Here is a 21,511-nt window from a genome sequence, read left to right as displayed (position 1 = left end):
ATATATATAAATTCTAATCATACTTTCTAGTTAACATTCTAAAGGTGTTTTTCTTGAGAGGATATTTATATGAATGTGGCTGAGACCTAATATTGGTCATACGCTGATGTAGGAGGTGTGAGTAAGATTAAACATCCAAAGATTGCTTATTGTCATCATATGATGTCCCACTGTGTTAGGAAAAAAAGTCCAAATCCCTTTACACTCTGAAAAATACACTTTATTTACAGCCCCTTTCAAACATAATTACAAAAGCAATGAACCTGATAAACACAGAATGACTGAGTATAGATGTGTCACAGTTGATATTCTCAAACTGAGACCAAAGCTGTCACGGAGGAATTAAATGAATCTTTAAACTGATAGATAAGATGAATAAGATAAGATGTACTTTATATATACCCAATTTGGGAAATGTTTGCAGCATACAAACAAGATACATTATGATGATTAGAAAAAAGCGGTGATGTTACATTAACATGTGATTCTTTTTTCAATAAACTCAAACACTAAAGGCGTCTACAAATATAAAGTAACCTTTAGTCACAGATGATGTTTCCTGTGTAAAGTGGGTGGCCCTCTTCAGAGGAGGTGCAATACGTTTAGCAAGGTGTGCTGTTGCTGTGGTAACCTGACCTCCACCTGCAGGAAACAGCTGCAGAGAGGCGACAGTCTGCAGAAAGAGAAGCATCATCATTTCCCCCTTCAGTTCAGACTTGAGATAAGCTGCATTTGAGCTTTTTAGTCATGCAAAGTACATTACTTGTACTATATTGAATTTGTAGTAATAATATTCTGGATTTATTTGGATTCACAAGATCACATGACATGAGAGGTATTGCAAATATCAAGACTTTCTAATGAAAAACTAAGACAGAATAAAAAGAAGACTTGAATCTAATACAAAATATTTCTTAGTTAATCGAGTGCAGTAATACAATTGTGCACCAATTCGGAGTCACTGGGTCACATGACGTGGACGCTATTGAAAATAAATTGAACTTTTAAATAAAGAAACTACTTAAAATGACTGAATTTAAATACAAATACTCTGATAAATAAGCACTTAAATCGAACCAAAATAAGCGTGTCTTAATTATAGTGTAATAGTGTGGTTATTATACCTAGAGTAGATTTGGAGTCACTGACTTTGTAATAGATTACATAGAAGATATTAAAATCATTGAAATTATGTTCTAATAATATAATGTTCTAAAATCAATTCAACGAAAACATTTCCCAATTTGGGATAAATAAAATACTTCTTAACTTCTATTTATGAACCATCCATAAGTAATCAAAAAGGTGTGCCACACAAAAGGCACATTTATAATAATTGTAAGCATATTTTACACTAATATAAGGAAGTAAGCATGGATAAAGGTAATCATAATAAGATTGGTGCGTCGAATATCCGACCTAGAACTCACTTCACTGCAGTAGCATTTCGTTCCTGAATTTGTACCGCAGTGACACATCAGTGTATTCGTCCTATCTTTGGAGAGAGTGTCTGTGTGGTGTGTGCGTGTGTGTTGGTGTCACCGTGTTTTACTCCGCGTTACCTCAAATCTTCATCTGTGAATTGACCCACTGTGATGGAGGAGGACAGAGAAGACATATCCGGGGGAGAAGGAGAAGGAGGATACCACCGGGAAGCCAAGCGGCTCCGCACGGAGGAGGAGGCCGACGGAGAGGAGCTGGAGGACGGGGAGGAGGAATCCGAGGAGGCGGTGGTGAGCAGCGGCACCACCGACAGCAGGAGCCGGAGCACCGGAGGGAAGGTGGGGGGCAGCTTCTATCAATCCTGCTTTTAAAATATGGTTAGAATATAAATAACGCTCGTGTCATATAATAATTCCAATATAATCTTGTTTCCACTAAATGACAATGAATGAATTGCGATTAAAAGAACAGAAAAACAGTTAAAAGTCCTATACACTCAATATTTATGAATATGTCTCACTATTTAAATCACTGAATAAATGAAAGACAGGTCCACGTTTGCAGAAAATAACAGAAAATAGTCATAGTCATATAGACTTCATGCAGCACAGAAGTGAAATAAATATTACTTGTATAAATCGTATCTGAGTATTATTAGATGTTCTTCAGACAGATTAAGGTTATTTAGGGTTGTTTTACTGACTCTTTATGAGGAAGTCAGGGTTCCTACACTCATATGTCATCCTCCAAGATATGTCACAGTGCGTCTTTTAGGGAAGAGGTTTTAAAGAAGCTTGCTGGTGATTCTTTAGTAGTTTTAAAACCTTCTTTTTAAAAACAGAAGCTGTTTGTGATGAAGCCATAAGGCCTTCAAGGAGGGCGATGGAGTGACCCAGTAAGCAGCAGAAGCACAGTTTATTTAGAAATGACAGGGTTCAGCACTGCCTGCTCCAACCTTAGCCAGTTTAGGTTGTCTTTTGAATGAGGTTAGAGAAGGTTTTGATGTTGAAATCGTCGCAAGTTTGGCGGTTTGACTCCAGTGTGTCCACAAAGTGTTGTTGAGCAATAAACTGAACCACACATTCCCTCTGATGTTCAGGTTAGCATTGCCCATAGTAGCTCAAGTGTAAGTAAAGGAGAGGCGAAGTAAAAATGGAATTTGTTTGTTAAAAAATGTCAGTCTGTTATAATGAACTTGGTCTTCAGCCTCCTCGATGTGTTCTTAACCGAGTCCTTTTACTGTGGTGGACTTTTTTTCAAGTCAAGCCAACAGGAGAAGTCAGTAGGATATCATTTGAAAATTGAGTTAGTTTGCTTGAAACTGGAGCGTGTTTGGTATCATATGAACCACAAGGATCTGTGGAAGAAAAATAATATAACCTTGTCTCTTGTTTGCCACGTACCTAACTCAAATCTGGCCGTGTCTTACACACTACACCTCAAATGAGCTTCATTACAGATTCTCAGAGGTGTATAGGCCAGACTGATATAGCGTGCAGATATTTGTATTAGTATTATCTATCATATCAAGCTCTTAAAACGTCATTTGTGTCTGCTGTTTATTCAATGTTACTATCTGGCTCTGATCCTCGACTCGTTGCGACACTAAGGTCTCTCTTTGAGGTTCTGCCAGTGACAGGAAGTGGCTGAAATCAGCAGGAAGTTAGACCATCTTTCCACCTTTATTAGATGGGCCTGTGGTATCAGTCAGTCTGTGACCTTGTTGGTGTTCATGTTAGATCACACTGAACACTGCAATCTAGAGACAGAGAAACATATACGTACAATAAATACATGAGGATTTTAGGAAGATCACATATATGTAACATTTACTTTATTCTACCCGTTAGGACATTTATTCTGGACTCAGTCATGCAGGTTTATCCTTATCAGATCAAATATATAACACATTTCCAAAATCTGAAAGGTTTATCGTATACATTTAGCTTAAAACTGAATAGAGTCAAATTTAAAATGGAGGAACAATTAGATGTGGAGACGTTTTATAAGATAGCTTTAAGGTGTCAGGGATGCATGGGAGGCTGCACACGTCAACAGACAGATTTGTGCAATGCAGTGGTTGGAACATTTAAATGTATTCAGCAGCTGTGAATTCCTAGCATTGAGAACAACACACTCCTTCACTGTGAGGCGTCTGTGTTTTATCCTGACACACTGGAGGAGGTAGGAGACTTTATTGAAGTTTCCTCCCCTCCTCCTCAGCAGATCAGTGAACGCTCTGCAGACAGAGAGCATCATGGGAAACAGATTGTACTGAAGCAAGCAGGAACTGGACCAAACTGCAGTCAGCAGAAGAGATAATTGCAGTTATTTATCAAAAAAAAGAAGTCCAAAGGCAGTCGGTCTGGTAGGCAAGCGATGACAAAGAAGGAAGGTAAAAGAAACAGATACTCAAAACACTAGAAGAGAACTCTCTCAACGGAAACACACCACTGCTCACTGGTTGTGCCGACAAACTAACAGACACATGGGAAACACACAAGAGACTAATTAACTAAGGTTACCCAGGTACAATCAGGGCAGGGAAGCCATTTCCAAAGGCAGGACAACAACAACAAAGACAGGCAGTAATACAAGATGAGACAATAGAGGAGGGACACATCGCTATGTCAATGTGTCTTCGGGCAAGATACCTAACCAAGCCCCCAAGAAATGAATGACATTGAAAAAAATACTTAATCCATGTGTCCCTGGGCCAGACTCTTCCCCCCAAATTGCTCATTGCCCACAGCACTGAATGTATGTAAGTCGCTTTGGATAAAACTGTCTAACAAGTTTCAAGTAATTGAATGATTTGCAGATAGAAAGAGACATCTGTAGATTAGCGGAACATTTGTATTCTACATTCGGTCCTAGAAGTTGTAAAATGTGCTAAAATTGAGAGTTATATCCTCTCCATTCATTTGACTGAGCCAAGACCGGCCATTATGGGATGGATCGAAGGCCGGACTTAGCAAACACACAAGTGTTTCAAGTTTCAAGGCTTTTATTGTCATGTGTGCATAGCTACAGTGTAGGGCTGTGCGATTATGGCAAAAATCATAATCACGATTATTTGGGTCAATAATTGATATCACGATTATTTTGACGATTATTCATTGAACATTTATTGAACTTTAAAACAAATAATATTTTACCAATAAACAAGATCAACAAATATGTTGGAGCGCACTTCCAAAACCATACTAAACATATATTAATATGATAAATAAAAATAAATTAGACTAAATTAAATCAAATATGATGCAGTGCACTGTCACAACCTACTGAAAACTCCTTAACATATAGCCAACATTTTGGTAAAACATATTCAACATATTCCACTCAGTTAAACGTTGAAGGCTGGCCAACCGTCATGGTCCAGAAGTAACAGGAAATAAATGTTGAACTACAATTTAAGACCAAATAAAAATGTTTAGGCCACCATGGCAAATGCTGGTAGGGCTGCTCATGTCATCTCTTAAAGATGTTTTGCAAGAAACACCAGGCTGTTGACATGGTCTGGTTTCAGAGATGAGCGCAGGCAGGTGACGATATTGCCACCTGTACTGAAGACCCTCAGCCACGCCCCGACACATGGGGTGACGCCGGCCAATCACAAAGCTTTGATGCGTCAAGTGCATTATTCTGGCACAGGAAGATTATGTTACAGGACATTAACGATAAAACAGAATATTGTTGTTCTATTTTTAGACACATCTCGCGATCGACTGGTTGGGCAACCCTGGGCTAGACCATAGGTCTGTTGTGGTGGCAAAGTAGTCAGCTGAAGCCACATCTCTCTCAACTTCCCCACGGCATTTGTCATATAGTGCAGGGAGCGCAGACCTGCTGAAATAATACCGAGACGGCATCGCGTAACGCTTGTCCAACGTGTTGACAAGTTGCTTAAAGCCCTGGTTGCTAACAGTGCTAACTGGGCACATATCTTTAGCGATGTGAAATGTAATGGCAAGTACTTGCAAATAGTGGAAATAGTTTTACCCTTCTTTTTAACGAGTTGCTGCTCTTGTTCTGACATTTTCGCTCGCGCTGAATACTCACAACACATGTCACTCCCACGTGGCCGAGTGGGCTTTTAGGGAGGGGCGAAAGCGCACCCAGCAAAATAATCGTATTTTGTCAATTATGCTGTTTTCATAATCGTCGCAAGCCATAATCGTAATCGCAATTAAAATACGATTAATTGCACAGCCCTACTACAGTGTAGTGTGCATAGCTACAGTGTAGTTATGACAAAGAAAATCTTGTGGAAGTGATGTAATGTAATGCATGCTATATGGGCCCATTGGACGGGAATATTGCATCGCAATAAGATCCTTACACTTTTGTACTTGAGTGTCAGGTCAATTTGGCTTCATGCACTACTGAGCAACTCTCATAGGAATGAACGGGGTCCTGCTTCCAAAGCTGTATCCACTTCTCTAACTACATCCATGGCAACTAGTGTGGTCGTCTACAAAACGGACTGTCTGTGGTTTGATTCCTAGCAGAGATGTTCACAAGTCTTTTTTTGCAAGTCCAAGTCAAGTCTCAAGTCTTTGGTCACGAGTCCAAGTCAAGTCTCAAGTCTTTGTGGGGTGAGACTTGATCAAGTCTTTGGTCACGAGTCCAAGTCAAGTCTCAAGTCTCTAAAAAATAAAAGTCTCATGTCTCTTCTGGTTGTAATAAGCCTTCTATTGTCTGCTGCTATCCAGTCTGTTAAGAATACTGCACAGCTATATCTAAGACATTCAAAGCATTTACTGTATTATTATCACTCATATCTATTAGCATACAGTATCAGTACTGATTAGTTGTTTGTTATATGATCACTTTAAACAGGCTATTGCAATGCAATATGAGGACAAACATCACACTTTATCTAAATGCAAACAACTTATAAGCAAAACACTTCAGAATCAGAAATCAGTATCACAAATACTTTATTAATCCCCCGCAGGGAAACTGTGTTAAAAGTACTTCAAAGTATAAATTTGTTCTGTGCCATTTGCAACAAAAAAACTATTGCTGCAATATTATCTGAAATATACTGAACTGGTGATATTAAAACATGACCTGTTCCAAAAGAGATATCTACCATGCAAGTGGCTGGTACTGTATGTTGCACGCACCAGCCACAAATAACAATGGCAATCTATTGAGTGGCTGGTAACATTTCAACATTCACTAGGCTAGCCATTTGGCCAGTGGACAAAAATGTTAAAATTTGACCTCTGCAACCGTATTGTTTAATTACACTGGGTCTCTAATGACATCTTTTAAGTCTACTATAAATAAACATATTCCTCTATCCTCTCACTCAAACCCAGTGTAATGGTAACCTGATAAACCTGTAACATTAACGTTACGTGGTCAACAATAAACCTGTAACCTGCCTATAAACCGACAGATGTATTTATGTATGTAACTATGTATTTGTCTACGTTTAACGTTAGCCAGTAGATGGTGGCAGCGGAACGTAATGATTAACGTTACCGACCTTTTTTATGTCATGTCAAGAGTTGGATGTCAACGCCACTCAACGCAAACAAGTGTGACAAGCAAACATTCACTCATCTTTTCAAATATTCAGTTACAAAGCTAGTAGCAAGCTAAGTTAACATTACATAGCTGATGCTGAGCTAAACATGTTTGCTAACCGTCCATATGCGTTAATGTGACTGACCTCTCCGGGTGAGTTTTCAAGTGCCTGATGAAATTTGACGTTGTTGCACCAGCATCCTTGATTTTAATATTGCAGACTTTGCAGTGTGCGCTCCTTTTGTTGGTGCCGCCGGCGTTTTGTTCGAAGTTTTTATAGTTGAACCTAATTACAAGCGGTACAGCTGCAGGTGTGCCGCCGGTCGCCATGGTGTTACCATGATGTTAATGTTAATGTTAAAGGTGGGGTAGGTAAGTTTGAGAAACCGGCTCGAGATACACTTTTTGTTATATTCCATGGAATGCTCTTAACATCCTGATAGCCGGCCCGGCTAAAATAACTGGATGGCCTACCTGCCTGTCAGCCTCCCATCGGGGCACAAACTTATCTCGTGCCCTCATTGGTCATGTGCTCGTTCGTGTGTGTTGGAGGAGGGGCTCTGTGAGGAAGTGGCAGATTTTCTCCGGTTGTGTATTTTCAAATTCTAGCGATCTCGAGCCGGTTTCTCAAATTTACCTACCCCACCTTTAATACGCCAAAAATAGAAAACACAATGATTGTTCACGAGTCCCAAAACACGAGTCCAAGTCGAGTCCGAAGTCTTTTGAGTAGGAGTCCAAGTCAAGTCTGAAGTCTCTGTGTGTGCGACTTAAGTGCGACTCGAGTCCGAGTCACAGACTCGAGTCCCCATCTCTGATTCCTAGCTTCAATCAACAGGCAACATGACGATGTATCCTTTGGCAAGAACCCCGAATTGCTATTGATGGCATGGCCAACACCGGGGTGAATGTTAGTTTTAACCCTAACCCTGAGCAGGCGGCCTTTTGTATGTCAGCCTCTGTCTCTGTATGAATGTGGGTGATTAGGTGAATGCTGACTTGTATATGTAAAATGCTTTGAAGGGTTTTAAAGACTGAACATGATCTATATGAATACAGTTTATTTACTATACCATCAGCTGAGACACCACACAGACGGGCACAGGCTGAAGTCAATGTTTGAAGATTTTGAACAGACCATTGCTGCCACTTCCTAACCCATCAGACAGACAGACAGACAGACAGACAGACAGACAGACAGACAGACAGACAGACAGACAGAAGGACAGACAGACAGACAGACAGACAGAAGGACAGACAGACAGACAGACAGACAGACAGACAGACAGACAGACAGACAGACAGACAGACAGACAGACAGACAGACAGACAGACAGACAGACAGACAGACAGAAGGACAGACAGGCAGGCAGACAGACAGACATACAGACAGACAGACAGACAGACACACGGACATACAGACAGACATACAGACAGGCAGGCAGACAGACATACAGACAGACAGGCAGACAGGCAGACAGAAGGACAGACAGACAGAAGGACAGACATACAGAAGGACAGACATACAGACAGACAGACAGACAGACACACGGACATACAGACAGACAGACAGACAGACATACAGGCAGGCAGACAGACATACAGACAGGCAGGCAGGCAGGCGGGCGGACGGACGGACGGACAGACAGACAGACAGATGGATGGATCTACCACATCTTAGCGCTGCCAACCAGTTTTGCATTTTAATTATTCAAGTCTCTCGTTTTCTGTTTTTTTAAGAGCTAAGTGCTCTCAAACAGGGCAGAATGATAAAAAATTGAATTCATCAAGCCACCAATTAGAGTTCAGTTCATGAGTTCCAGATTGTCCACATCCAACCCAGGTCCGGGTGATGTTACCTCCCCCATGATTTATATGTTCTGACACCTGCTGTGCTGCTGTGGATTAAATTCAGAGGTGAAGCTCTCTGCAGACTTGAGCCGACATCAAAGCACCTTTGATCTCGTGTTTGTATGGTTATAAAAGAGAGAGAAGATCAAACTGAAATCACAAGTGGACGTGTAAATCTGACCCCAAAACAGAGTCTATTATATATTAATTTAATTTCTTGAGGTGGCTGGACTAAACGTAATGCTAAAACAGGTTACCTAATAGATCCATTCCTCTATTTCTGTGATTGGTTGGTTGGTTGCTCACCACCTGCAGAGGGGCCTTTATTTGAAACAGGCTTACACAAGAGACAAGCCTTTGATTCAAATTCACGCTTTGCAAGTTGTTCATTCTGCATTAGATTTGGTTTAAAATCTTTAGCGAAGAGAATCCCTTAGTTTCCTTTCCTGTAGTGTGTTATAGGTTTTAGTGCATGTAAATGGTCTCCAGAGGGAGTTGCTCTCCCCCCTGCCTGAAAGGCCTCAATTGGACTTTGTTTACTTCCATAAAATAATGACATCACTATGTGACACTCGCACTTCTAGTGCTGAAACACATTGTACGTGATAGGCTAAGGGGCGGGACATCTCTAAGCGGTTGACCAATCCCAACAGAGCCGGCCAGCTAACCAATCAGAGCAGACTGGGCCCTGGTTTCAGACAGAGGGTGAAAAGAGGTTCTGCAGCACAGGCAGTATGAGAGAAATAAAGAGCTTTTTTAAACTATAGGCTATAAAGTTAGATATGAATGTTAATGACACGGAATAAAAGTCAGACTAACTTAGCATGGTAAAGAAGACGTGTTTTAAGATGGGTCAAAAATGGAACGAATAGTTGAGTTTTCTTATTAGACAGCCAAATCCAATTCAAACCCAAATACTCAGATTCGGGAAGGCCCTAAACGCATTGATGAATCATCAGCAATCCTTGCTCCCCTGAGGATAGACCCTCTGAAAAGGCTTTAAACTGTTATTGTTATTTCAGTTTACTATAAAAAAAACTATAAAAGTGTGTTGAACCTCCTTCAGACATCGTAGAGCACACACACACACACACACACACACACACACACACACACACACACACATGCACACACTGGGGTTTATAAATAATGTATCATTCTGCAGAGGTTGCCACTTTAAAAGCTCGTTAGCTCAGCAGTAAACCGGTAATGCTTACAGTGAAATGTCAGGGAGGAAGAGGAGGAGGTGATGAAGATGACACCTGCAGGAGGGAGGAGAAGGAGAAGGAGAGTAGGAGGAAGAGGAGAGGAGGTGATGAAGATGACGCCTGCAGGAGGGAGGAGGAGGAGAGTAGGAGGAAGAGGAGGAGGTGATGAAGATGAAGACTGCAGGAGGAGGAGAGTAGGAGGAAGAGGAGGAGGTGATGAAGATGAAGACAGCAGGAGGAGGAGGAGGGTCGGACAGATTTGATACAGCGGCTTGTCTTGACAGGAAGGGAGCAACATGTCTTTGAATGCTCACCCTCAGACACACACACACATGCACACTCGCACACACACACACACACACACACACACACACACGCACACTAAATAAAGACATGCATGCAGCAAAGAAAGCTGGCCTCAGTCATCACCATGGTGACCGAGCTGTTTGAGCCGCTCCTCCACTGTACTCCTGTAGAGGAGAGACAACAGGAGGAGGAGGATCTAACGCTGCCACAAAGAGAATATAAGATGTGGGATGAGTACGATTACAGCGGCAACACTGCTTTAGTCATTGGGGTTAAGTTGGTTACATGACATGTTAGCTAGCTGAAAACTTTACAGTAATTTATTAAATGACTCACTTTAATCACGTTTAACAAAAGTAAAGCCCAGACACTAAAATCTTCCTTACTGTGTGCCGATAACATTTTAAGTGGATTTTGAATTGATCCGTCTCACTGCCTCAACCTTTGCTTATACTGTTGACTCATGAGAACATCTCCAACACCTTTTCTTTCTTCTCAACGCTGTGCATGTTTCCACCACCTGCCGCTCTCTTGCTGTTGCTATAGCAGCCCTGCGTAGGTGCATTGAGTGCACACTCGTCTGAAGGGACCTCAGTCTGTAAAGATATGTATAACTTCATACGTTTTCTGTGAAGGGAGCTGCTGAAGTTTGAGGTTAACACCCACAGTCCACCACTGCAGCCAGACAGAAAAAGCCCCATGCAGACCAAAATAAAAAGCCACACGGGCTGCAGATAGTGTGATTGATAATAGCACGAGACAGCGGTCAGTTAATGCAAACATTTCTCACGCTGCTGCCGTCAACAGACTCCCATGTGTCGACTCTGCAGAAAACATTTCATTTTTTAGCACATCCCAGCTACTACTTTACCTGCCACTTCTCTGGTGTGACAGCTGCTGAGTGATGTTTGTGTTCATTGCTATTGTTGAGTTCGGTTGATTTTGGAAGATGCTCCATTTACAGTGCAATTTGTAAGATGCATGAAAAATATATAAAGAAAGGAATAACGTGTACAGATAAATGCAAGAGTACATAATAATCTTACATTAACTTAGATATGTCCAGAAGTAGAATAGGCAAATTAACATATAAGACAACCTATAATGAAGGAAACATTAAATACAATTTAAATGAATAAAAGCACACATAACCAATGCATATATGAAACAAATATACAAAATATTAAAGTAGAAACAATAATACATTTACCATATTTATACATGTTTTAGAAATACAGCCACACACTGCTTGCTCATTCAATATGTGTGGTCTTTTTTAAATCAGAAATTACAGACATTTTATTTTGTGTAAACGAGGTCCATTACCCATACATTTAAAAAAAGAAAACCTGTAACAAGTCAGAACAAGGTTTGCTTAAAATGTGTAACACAGATTTGGAGAATTATTTACACTGCAAACGATATACTATGTACAATAAAAGCCACTTCTCTGGTGCTGATTAATGGTGTTTGTGTTGATTGTTATTGTTGAGTTTTGGAAGATGCTCCATGTACAGTGCAATTAGCAAAGTGTAAGAGGCATGAGACACCTACATCTGTGCATGATGAAAATAGTAAAAGAAAGGAAACATGTGTCTTCATGAAGAGGTCAACACCCCAACAATCAGAGAGTGTTTCCTGCTGACGTCGGTGCTAAGAGTCTGAACCTGCTGCAGAAAAACTGTTCAGACTGCAAAATCTGCAGCACTTCCTGAGAGCAACGGTTAACACACAAGATTTTTCCTTCTCACCCAAACTCAGTGCGTTCTTCAGTTTCCTGCAAAGACACAGCAACACCCTGTTAGTCACACCCACAACAACACAGGACACTTGATACATTCATCATATTAGAGCGTAGACCAACATTACTTTCTACGCCAGGGGTGGGGAACCTTTTTCCTCTCAAGGGCCATTTCAATTTTTTCAACATCCTCCGAGGGCCGTACAAATTATTGACCTCTGCTTAAAAATACTAAAATCACAGCCCATTAATTTCGCCTTTCTTTCATGCTGTGCAAAGAAAAAGCAACCTCTTAATCCAGATATCTTACCCTGACTCGCGTAGGCATGACCACCAAAACAGAAAGATATGGACACAAGATGTGTGCAAATGTATTTAGTTTCATATCCATGTGGAAATGATTTAAGTGGTGGGGGACCTAACCTCCTCTAGGGGGGTCCGGAAGGTTGTTTTTTTTAAATGTTGAAGTTAAAAGCATCAATCTCGTGCACTTTGAGAGCAACATTAAGAGATCTATGGATACATCTCTCAACAGGCCAGATGAAACAGAACTGCAAGCAGATTTATTTTTCTTTATGGATATTTTACAAATCACTCCCCTTTCAAACTGTATTATTATTATTTTTGATTTTACTGTCATATAGCATTTTATATAGTAGTTTACTTTATTCTCTTATTTTTTTATAACTATAATGATCATATAAAGATGTGCCTTTACTTCACTGGTTGTAGAAAAAGCTTATTATATTCGTTAGCATAGCTAGCTAACCAGATGCTAATAACAACAGAGTTATTGACTGTATGATCAGTATGACAGATCGACACTGGGCTTTCAACTAAAGACACAGCCACGCAAAAACTGCAGCATGTGTACGGCTCCTTATGGGTTCTGCCATTTCTGAAGTGCCGGAGCGGCGTTCTGGTGCTCTCCGGCAGAACTACACCCCTGTCAGACGAGACATATACCACGTGATGACACGTTAGGCTCGTGTTGTGTTCAAGGACCCTGACCTTGGCCAGGAAAAACAGGCACTCGCTTGTTTAATTCTTTTGCGGTCTAGATTTCTTACATTTTTTTCTTTTTTGCGTGTGTTTATAAATTACCTCGAGGGCCGTACCAAATGGTCTCGCGGGCCGTATACGGCCCGGGGGCCGGAGGTTCCCCACCCCTGTTCTACGCCATGGACCTCAAATAAAATCAGCCATTCGTTGATCACATTGAAGTGTAATATGAAGTGCGATGATTTAAAAAACGAAACCTTAATCCTTCAAATTATATTCCATCAGAAAATTTAATCAGATTTACTGAAAAATTCAATTTATTTTGTGATGTCATTATCCATTTAAGCAACACAATTGTGTCTCGTGATAACTTAGGATTTTATAATACAATTCTATTAAAAGACGATAAATCAGAATCGTTTCGATCAAGAAGGTTTACACATATGAGGAATTTGCTTTGTCTTAAAGTTCCCATGTCATGGCCATTTCTACTGATCATAATTCCATTGTTGAGGTCTACTAAAATAGATTTATATTGTGCAATTTTCCAAACTCACATTGGTTTCTCATACAGCATCTCTGTATAGCAGTGACGTGCGGTGAGGTTCATGGCTGGTGAGGCACTGACTCTTTCAGAGTCAGATTTACAAATATTATATTTTGATCTTAATCGAAATGTTCGGTTATTTTCAAAAGCTTTTTTAGTCTGATGCTTCGATTCATTTTAAACAGACTGTTCAACAAAAGGATACCCAAAATCTAAATATTGGATTGTTCTTTCTTAGTAAGATCCCATGTTCATTACAATTGTGGTCTTACCTTGACTTGAAGATGAAGTCCATGCTTTCCTTCTGGACAACAATCTCTATTACTTTTTTGTAAAAGTCCTCCTTATCTTCCTGTAGTTTCAAAAGTCTAGTTTGTTGTTCGCGTCTGGGTAGAATAACTGTAGCAACAAGAACCTGTGGGCTCACGTGCGCCTCCTTCAGTGCGGCAGAGGTTATGGCTGCCTCTCCTGGTGCTTTTTTCATTGCCGTTGTATGATGAGACCAGCGAGCCTAAATATCATATACGTGAAATAAGTTATTTAGAGACTATGGATGGCGAGGATAAATGTAATAAAGGGATCTACAAACATTACATTGGTGACATACAGTGAGATGGTGCAGGCATGCGCTTAGGGCCCGCTTTCCAGCCAGTTTATGTGGGGTGACGCATTCTGAGGTGAGGCAGATCTCATCTGTGCCTCACCTTACCCCACAGTAACTGGCTTGAGCGCGCTCACAACATAAGTGCCCACGCTACATTATTGCCCGCGCTCCAGCAAGTTACTGTGGGCTCACGAGAGGCAGAGCTCGTCCCTGCCTCACTCCTCATCGCTCCCATGTAGTTGTAGCGGAGCTCGGCCAATTGCTGATTTTGACTATAAAAAGCGATTGGAATCATACATAAATCACATTTACAAAACACATATCAGTGGAGACATTTTATTATTATTAATATTTAGTTTTTCTTTAGTTGTTTTTCCGTTACATTGGAGTATGACAGGTGAGGAGTGACTGCCTCCCCTGACTGCACGTCGCTGCTGTATAGTATGTGTATTCACTCTCTGTCCTACACGGCTTGTTGGAGCTCCTGCCCCCCCCCCCCCCCCCCCCCCCCCCCCCCCCCCTGTGAGCCCAGTGTGCTCTGATTGGTCGGGAGACGTTGCGAGGGCTTGTTGCTGCTGTGAGCTGCTGGCGGGGGAGCGGACAGGTTTCCGGGTCGGCGATACAGCGAGAACAAGCGAAACTCATCCTGAGCACACACAAACACTCGAAGTAAAAACAATAAGTGTGGCTTGATATTGAGTAAGAAAAAGGTTTCTAACGCTGTGAGAATGGGTCTACGGAGAGAATTTCCCCGCTATCCCAACTCGTCTATTACCAGCGTTCAGGGAGCTCTATGCAAGTCAATGGGACGCCCTGTTAGTTAGCCAAGGGATCCCGGTGTGTGAGGTGCTCCGTGCATTGGTCCATTTGGGCCAATCCGGTCATTTGTTGTTGATTTGGGTGTTCACACGTCACAGAACCCAGGAAGCATACAATGGAAAAAGAAAAATCTCCAACGAGGTGTTCTGGGGCAGCATAGACAGGTCTTTTCTTGTAGAGTTTTACTCGCTACAGGGTGTACTTTGAGGGTTTGTGACTGCAGACCGTTTACATGCAGAAAAACCTTCATAACACACAAGGGGACGGGTAATAACCGGAAAAGCATGACATGGGCACTTTAAATGGTGCATTCAAAGGCACAGAAAGAAGAATATGTTGTTGTTTTACTATTTAACAACTATTTTTACGAAAATTATAGCAAATTACAAATAAAGACAGCATTTACACAAAATATAAATATGTTAGAAACCGAGTACAGTACTTTATATTAAACTATCGCCCTGCCGTGATCAAGCAACCTCAACAAAGTATGTGTTATTATTTACATTGTATTTACATTATTTGCCATTCCTCTGCAGAGCGGCGTGGACGACACTCACTGTATCCCCCCCTCCCCGGTGGTCCACGTCCGAGGGCTCTGTGACGCCGTGGTGGAGGCCGACCTGGTGGAGGCACTCGACAAGTTTGGCAACATCTGGTAACTTATTACACTTATTAGACTTTCATTAAATGTTTTTCCAAGGTTAAATAAGAATACTAGACATAGCATTTTATGTAATGAGTATTTTTAAGTACGCTGGAAAAACGGAAATGTTGACTTTAATTAAATGTGTCATGTGAACAGATTTCACATCTGTATTAGGTTAGTTGAAAGCAATAATTTTAAGTTTAAATAATACAATATTAGGTTCAACTTAATAGTATTGCTTTCAACTAACCTAATACAGTTGTGTGAAATTTGTCAAGTCAATGTTTCCGTTTTTTCAGTGTACTTAAAAATACTCACTACATACAATGCAATGTCTAGTATTTGTAATTAACCTTGAACAGTCTCACAAATTCTCACACACACTCATAAGATGTGTAACATGTTTGATTAAGTCTAGACTTCACCAACAGACTCTGTTTTAATTACTGAATCGACTATTACTGTCTGTAGCCGGCTGCTCACACACATTAAATGGCTGAGGTGTTGAATTATTTACACATATTAGCCGGATATTGAGGTGCAGTCTGATGTGGTTTGCTGTCCATCAGAACAACATGATTTGCACTCATTCATCACACAACAAACCTCTGCTGCTTAACCTGCAGATCATCAGGTTGTAATGCTCTCTCTGCAGTCAAAACCTCACAAAATAAATAAAGTCTTTTTTTCCAGCATTGCCACTTCTTGTTGCGATCATAGCATCATTATCATAAGAATAATTTAACGCCGTTTTGAACAGATCAAAAGAGCTGAGGCGTTCAAAGTGACTGATAATACTAACCATCATGAATCAACCGAAGCACACAGCCATAAATGAGGAAGCCAGAGTGAGGAGGATTATGTAAAAGCTAGCCACATTTATTTTGAAGAGGCAGCATTTTCCTGTGAGCTGGGGGATTTAAAAAGCTCTCAGAATACAGAGCCAGTATGTAAATATGACTGGCATCTCTTTTAGCAGTTAAGCAGTTTTTATTCAGAAATTTGGTTGATATTAAAAATAATTTTCCTTTTTATTTTGGTAACTTCTGATCATTGTTCAACCTTTTTGAAAATATATACAAAGGAATTGACAGTCAACAATATTGGACTCTTCGATACATCTTGTAAAACTTGTATTTTTAGCGTCTAATCTTTTTAAATAATATACCTACTTTCCATAGAGCTCTAAAACAAAAAACAGCAGCTTTAACCTGGAGCTTGCACTTACACAAAGAATGGCAAGTAAAGTTTATTTACACACCACCACATTGGAGAAAACACAAAAACAACAATTCAAACTGCTTTACAAAAAAACAATCGGACATAGGATTACAAAGACACAATATGACTTAAAGGGGACCTATCATGCAAAATGCACTTTTTGATGTCTTTTACAGCGTTATACCCAAAATCAGCACTTTTGAAACAGGAAGTGAAACAGAGGGATATGAGGCATGGCTAGAATGGGTGATCTGTTTGGTATTTTGAGCAAAACACTTCATAGACATGTTTTTTATATATGTTTATATATCTGAGACCTATGCGATTGCCTAAAAATAGCATGATTGGTGCACTTTAATTGAAGTCAATAAAAAGCCAAGAGAATGAAAACAAATACAAGCTTGAATAAATTAAGACAGGTATAAAACGCACACAAAAGTTACAATGCAGTGTTAGATACTTATTTGATTTAATAAAAGGCAGCAGGACCCAGAAAAAACCTCAACCTTGATTTAGTACCTCTTTTTCTCTGGTTTTAGTTACGTGATGATGATGCCGTTTAAGCGCCAGGCCCTGGTGGAGTTCGACAGTGTGGAGAGTGCCGAGCGCTGCGTGTCGAGTGGAAATCGTGACGCGGTTTGCATCGCCGAGCAGCAGGCCTTCTTCAACTTCTCCACCAGCCAGAGGATCACCAGACCCACCAACATAGACGACCCCAGCAGCGGGAACAAAGTCCTGCTGCTGTCCGTCCAGAACCCGCTGTACCCCGTCACCACCGTGAGTCCAGAACCTCCTGTTCCTTATTTACCACAACTACTGTATATCAGCTGAACCTCTATCACCGTGAGTCCACAACCTCCTTTTCCTAATTGACCTGAACTACCGTTGTGGCGGCTATATTCCCATTGAATACGGCCGCTCTGAGGCTAAACTTCGCTCATTATTGTGACGCGTATAAATAATAAAGTCTGCACTGTACTTGATGGTTTCAGGATATTTAATATAGTAAATCAAAACAATAAACAAACTGAATCATACGGTCAACAAAATATATCAGAACTAAGCTCAGCCCCATTGTCATGCTACTAAACCTCCACATACACCAGGTGCCCTAAATACCATTAAGCATTAACCACACCATGTGACCATCACCGGAAACAACCCATTACAAGTGTGTGTGGTGTTAACAAATCATGAAGATAATATAACTATAAACACCAGGCTACCACAGCATTTTGGCTCCTACAACCGTATATCAGCTGAACCTCCTCCATCACCACCCTGAGTCCAGCTGAAACTCCATCAGCACCCTGAGTCCAGCTGAAACTCCTCCATCAGCACCCTGAGTCCAGCTGAAACTCCTCCATCACCACCCTGAGTCCAGCTGAAACTCCATCAGCACCCTGAGTCCAGCTGAAACTCCTCCATCACCACCCTGAGTCCAGCTGAACCTCCTCCATCACCACCCTGAGTCCAGCTGAACCTCCTCCATCAGCACCCTGAGTCCAGCTGAAACTCCTCCATCAGCACCCTGAGTCCAGCTGAACCTCCATCAGCACCCTGAGTCCAGCTGAAACTCCATCAGCACCCTGAGTCCAGCTGAACCTCCTCCATCAGCACCCTGAGTCCAGCTGAAACCCCTCCATCAGCACCCTGAGTCCAGCTGAAACCCCTCCATCAGCACCCTGAGTCCAGCTGAAACCCCTCCATCAGCACCCTGAGTCCAGCTGAAACTCCTCCATCAGCACCCTGAGTCCAGCTGAAACTCCTCCATCAGCACCCTGAGTCCAGCTGAACCTCCATCAGCACCCTGAGTCCAGCTGAAACCCCTCCATCAGCACCCTGAGTCCAGCTGAACCTCCATCAGCACCCTGAGTCCAGCTGAACCTCCTCCATCAGCACCCTGAGTCCAGCTGAAACTCCTCCATCAGCACCCTGAGTCCAGCTGAACCTCCATCAGCACCCTGAGTCCAGCTGAACCTCCTCCATCAGCACCCTGAGTCCAGCTGAAACCCCTCCATCAGCACCCTGAGTCCAGCTGAACCTCCTCCATCAGCACCCTGAGTCCAGCTGAACCTCCATCAGCACCATAACTTCCTTTTCCTGTTTGACTAAAGCTACATCAGCTGAGCCTCCATAACCAGAGCTTTATTGAGTTGAATTATCTCTACTTTCATTTCAAAATCCCCCCCCATCCATCTATGACACCCGTATCTTACCTACAGTATAATGCACTATATAAAGACAAGATGAGTTGAAATGTGGAAATGTTGTTGCTGCAGCATAACACAAAACAAGGCATTGCACATAATAACAAATTAAAAGAGTAGAAATAAACAATTCTATCTAAACATCTCAAAATAGAAATAGAAATAAACCAGCATAGAGTAAGAAAAAACACAGATGACCGTGAAGATAACAAAATCTATAAACTGCCTGACAAATTAAAATCACTATTGAAGGGGCCAATTTTCTGTTAACACGATATAAGCAGGACATTATTTAAGTGTCATGAATATACTTATGATGCATGATAATGTGGTTAAGACTTGCACTTGGACATGTACATATATTTAATCGATTATTATCTTTACTCATATCTGTGTATACTCTGTGTCTTACCATATCTTATTGTTGTTTTTTTTATTCATACTGTTCTTATTTAATTTATATTTTTCTCTCAGGATGTCCTGTACACCGTCTGTAACCCGATCGTTAACGTCCTGCGCATCGTCATCTTCAAACGCAACGGCATCCAGGCCATGGTGGAATATCCTTATGCATCATTATTTATTTATTGTACTTTATAAAATATACTTAGTTCCATTTCACCCATGAAATACAGTTTACCGGTAATTCAATTGAAGCTGCAGTTAAAGGGGCCCTGTTGAGCCTTTTTTGGTTTTCCCTTTCATGGTGTCATAAAGGTTTTTGTGCTAAGTAGTCTGCAAAAGTTGGAGGGAGTTTCTCTCCCTCACACTCCCCCCTGCCTGAAACGCCTCCATTGGACTCCTTTGTTTACATAGTGACATCACTATGTAACACTCGCGCTTCTATTGGCTAGCGCTCCAACACATTGTACGTGATAGGCTAAGGGGCGGGACATCTCTAAGCAGGTTGACCCATCACAACAGAGCCGGCCAGCTAACCAACCAGAGCAGACTGGTCTCTGGGCTTTTTGAACATTAAAGCATGGAGACATGTCACAGTAGAGACACAAAATACAAATATGGATGTGAACATTTGCATAATAGGGCCCCTTTAAGAGATTAATAGCATATTTATCTTCACTGTTAATGCAGTAGATAGAATATGATGATGTGCGCATTTAAAGTCATTTAAGATTTAGATCTACTGAAGCTGACAGTAGACCTTTTGAGGACAGTGGAGGTCGTGTTTCTCTCCTCTGATTGGCTGTTTGATGTTTATAATGATGAGTCACCCTTAACAAGCTCGTTAACATTTGAGTCAGTGGAGGACGCTCAGAAGGCCAAACTGGCTCTGAACGGTGCCGACATCTACGCCGGCTGCTGCACGCTCAAGATCGAGTACGCTCGGGTAAACACACACACACACACATACACACACAGGGCTCCGGACAAACACACACTCAGGTGCATGCACACATACACAGCCTCAGTCTCAAGCCCACGCACACACACCCACCCAGAGGTGCTGTGCTCTGTCGCCCCCTGCAGCCCAACAGACTGAACGTCGTCCGCAACGACAACAGCAGCTGGGATTACACCAAACCCTTCCTCCTGCAGCGAGGTAGGACACCACACACACACACACACACACACACACACACACACACACACACACACACACACACACACACACACACACACACACCACACCACACACACTAGGAAGAAGGGCTTTTAAGAGGCTATTTCAATTGTGAATATGGCCCTAGGCGCTGAATTCAAAAATGTGATCCTATCCAAATGTTTAGCAAGGTGAGAAATCAAGACACATCTGCAAAAAGAGTTATAGAGACATAGAAAATGTAATAACTATTTAAACATGCAAACATAGAGAGGAGATATGTATCATGTAAACACTCCAAACCAGGATACTAATATGCATTTGAACACACTCATATACTTATTAAATATATGTCATACAATCCACTCCAGTCACATAGGTTTCAACCTAGTCTTGTTAGATCTGTATATAATGTGATCCCTCCAGGTGTGTGTTTTTTTCAGTAAAATGCTCAACTGCTTTGCACATGTCGTCCTAAAGGAACAATATAATGTTCTAGTTATGCATTCACATCACTAAATGGCGGCAGTGAGATGCAGATAAATGATTCCTGGTGTGAAGGTTGACTTGAGGTGGAGCTCAGTGAGCTCTGCCTGGAGACTCAGAGGTTAAACTGCAGCCTGAAGGTGGTGCTGGGGAGGCTGAAAATAGATTTCCATCACAGAGGGAGCGCTCACTTTCCCCACCCGCTGCTAAACCCGACCATTACACCAAGACACACTTCACCCTGTTATGTATGTATGTATGTGTGTGTGTGTGTGTGTGTGTGTGTGTGTGTGTGTGTGTGTGTGTGTGTGTGGTGTGT

General features: G+C 41.5%; 1 protein-coding gene across 1 annotated transcript; it reads left to right on the top strand.

Annotated features, from left to right (window-relative positions):
- Positions 1-1,479: 1,479 nt before the first annotated feature.
- On the top strand, positions 1,480-21,448 carry LOC117553395 (heterogeneous nuclear ribonucleoprotein L-like). Its single transcript, XM_034227297.1, has 6 exons — positions 1,480-1,781; positions 15,605-15,723; positions 17,475-17,712; positions 19,620-19,705; positions 20,397-20,493; positions 20,634-21,448. Exons 1-6 carry the CDS (start codon positions 1,596-1,598, stop codon positions 20,805-20,807), a joined length of 900 nt encoding a protein of 299 aa, XP_034083188.1. The 5' UTR covers positions 1,480-1,595; the 3' UTR covers positions 20,808-21,448.
- Positions 21,449-21,511: the final 63 nt, after the last annotated feature.

The sequence above is a fragment of the Gymnodraco acuticeps genome, unplaced genomic scaffold (genome assembly GCF_902827175.1).
Source record: "Gymnodraco acuticeps unplaced genomic scaffold, fGymAcu1.1, whole genome shotgun sequence".
NCBI classification, from domain to species: Eukaryota; Metazoa; Chordata; class Actinopteri; order Perciformes; family Bathydraconidae; genus Gymnodraco; species Gymnodraco acuticeps.
This window is presented reverse-complemented; position numbering and strand designations above follow the sequence as displayed.

Excerpts from the sequence above, each read along its gene's own strand:
- LOC117553395 (XM_034227297.1), top strand. The coding sequence starts at position 1,596 with ATGGAGGAGGACAGAGAAGACATATCCGGGGGAGAAGGAGAAGGAGGA. Across the intron at positions 19,706-20,396 it reads GGCATCCAGGCCATGGTGGA|ATTTGAGTCAGTGGAGGACG; the intron begins ATATCCTTATGC and ends AAGCTCGTTAAC. Across the intron at positions 20,494-20,633 it reads TCAAGATCGAGTACGCTCGG|CCCAACAGACTGAACGTCGT; the intron begins GTAAACACACAC and ends CGCCCCCTGCAG.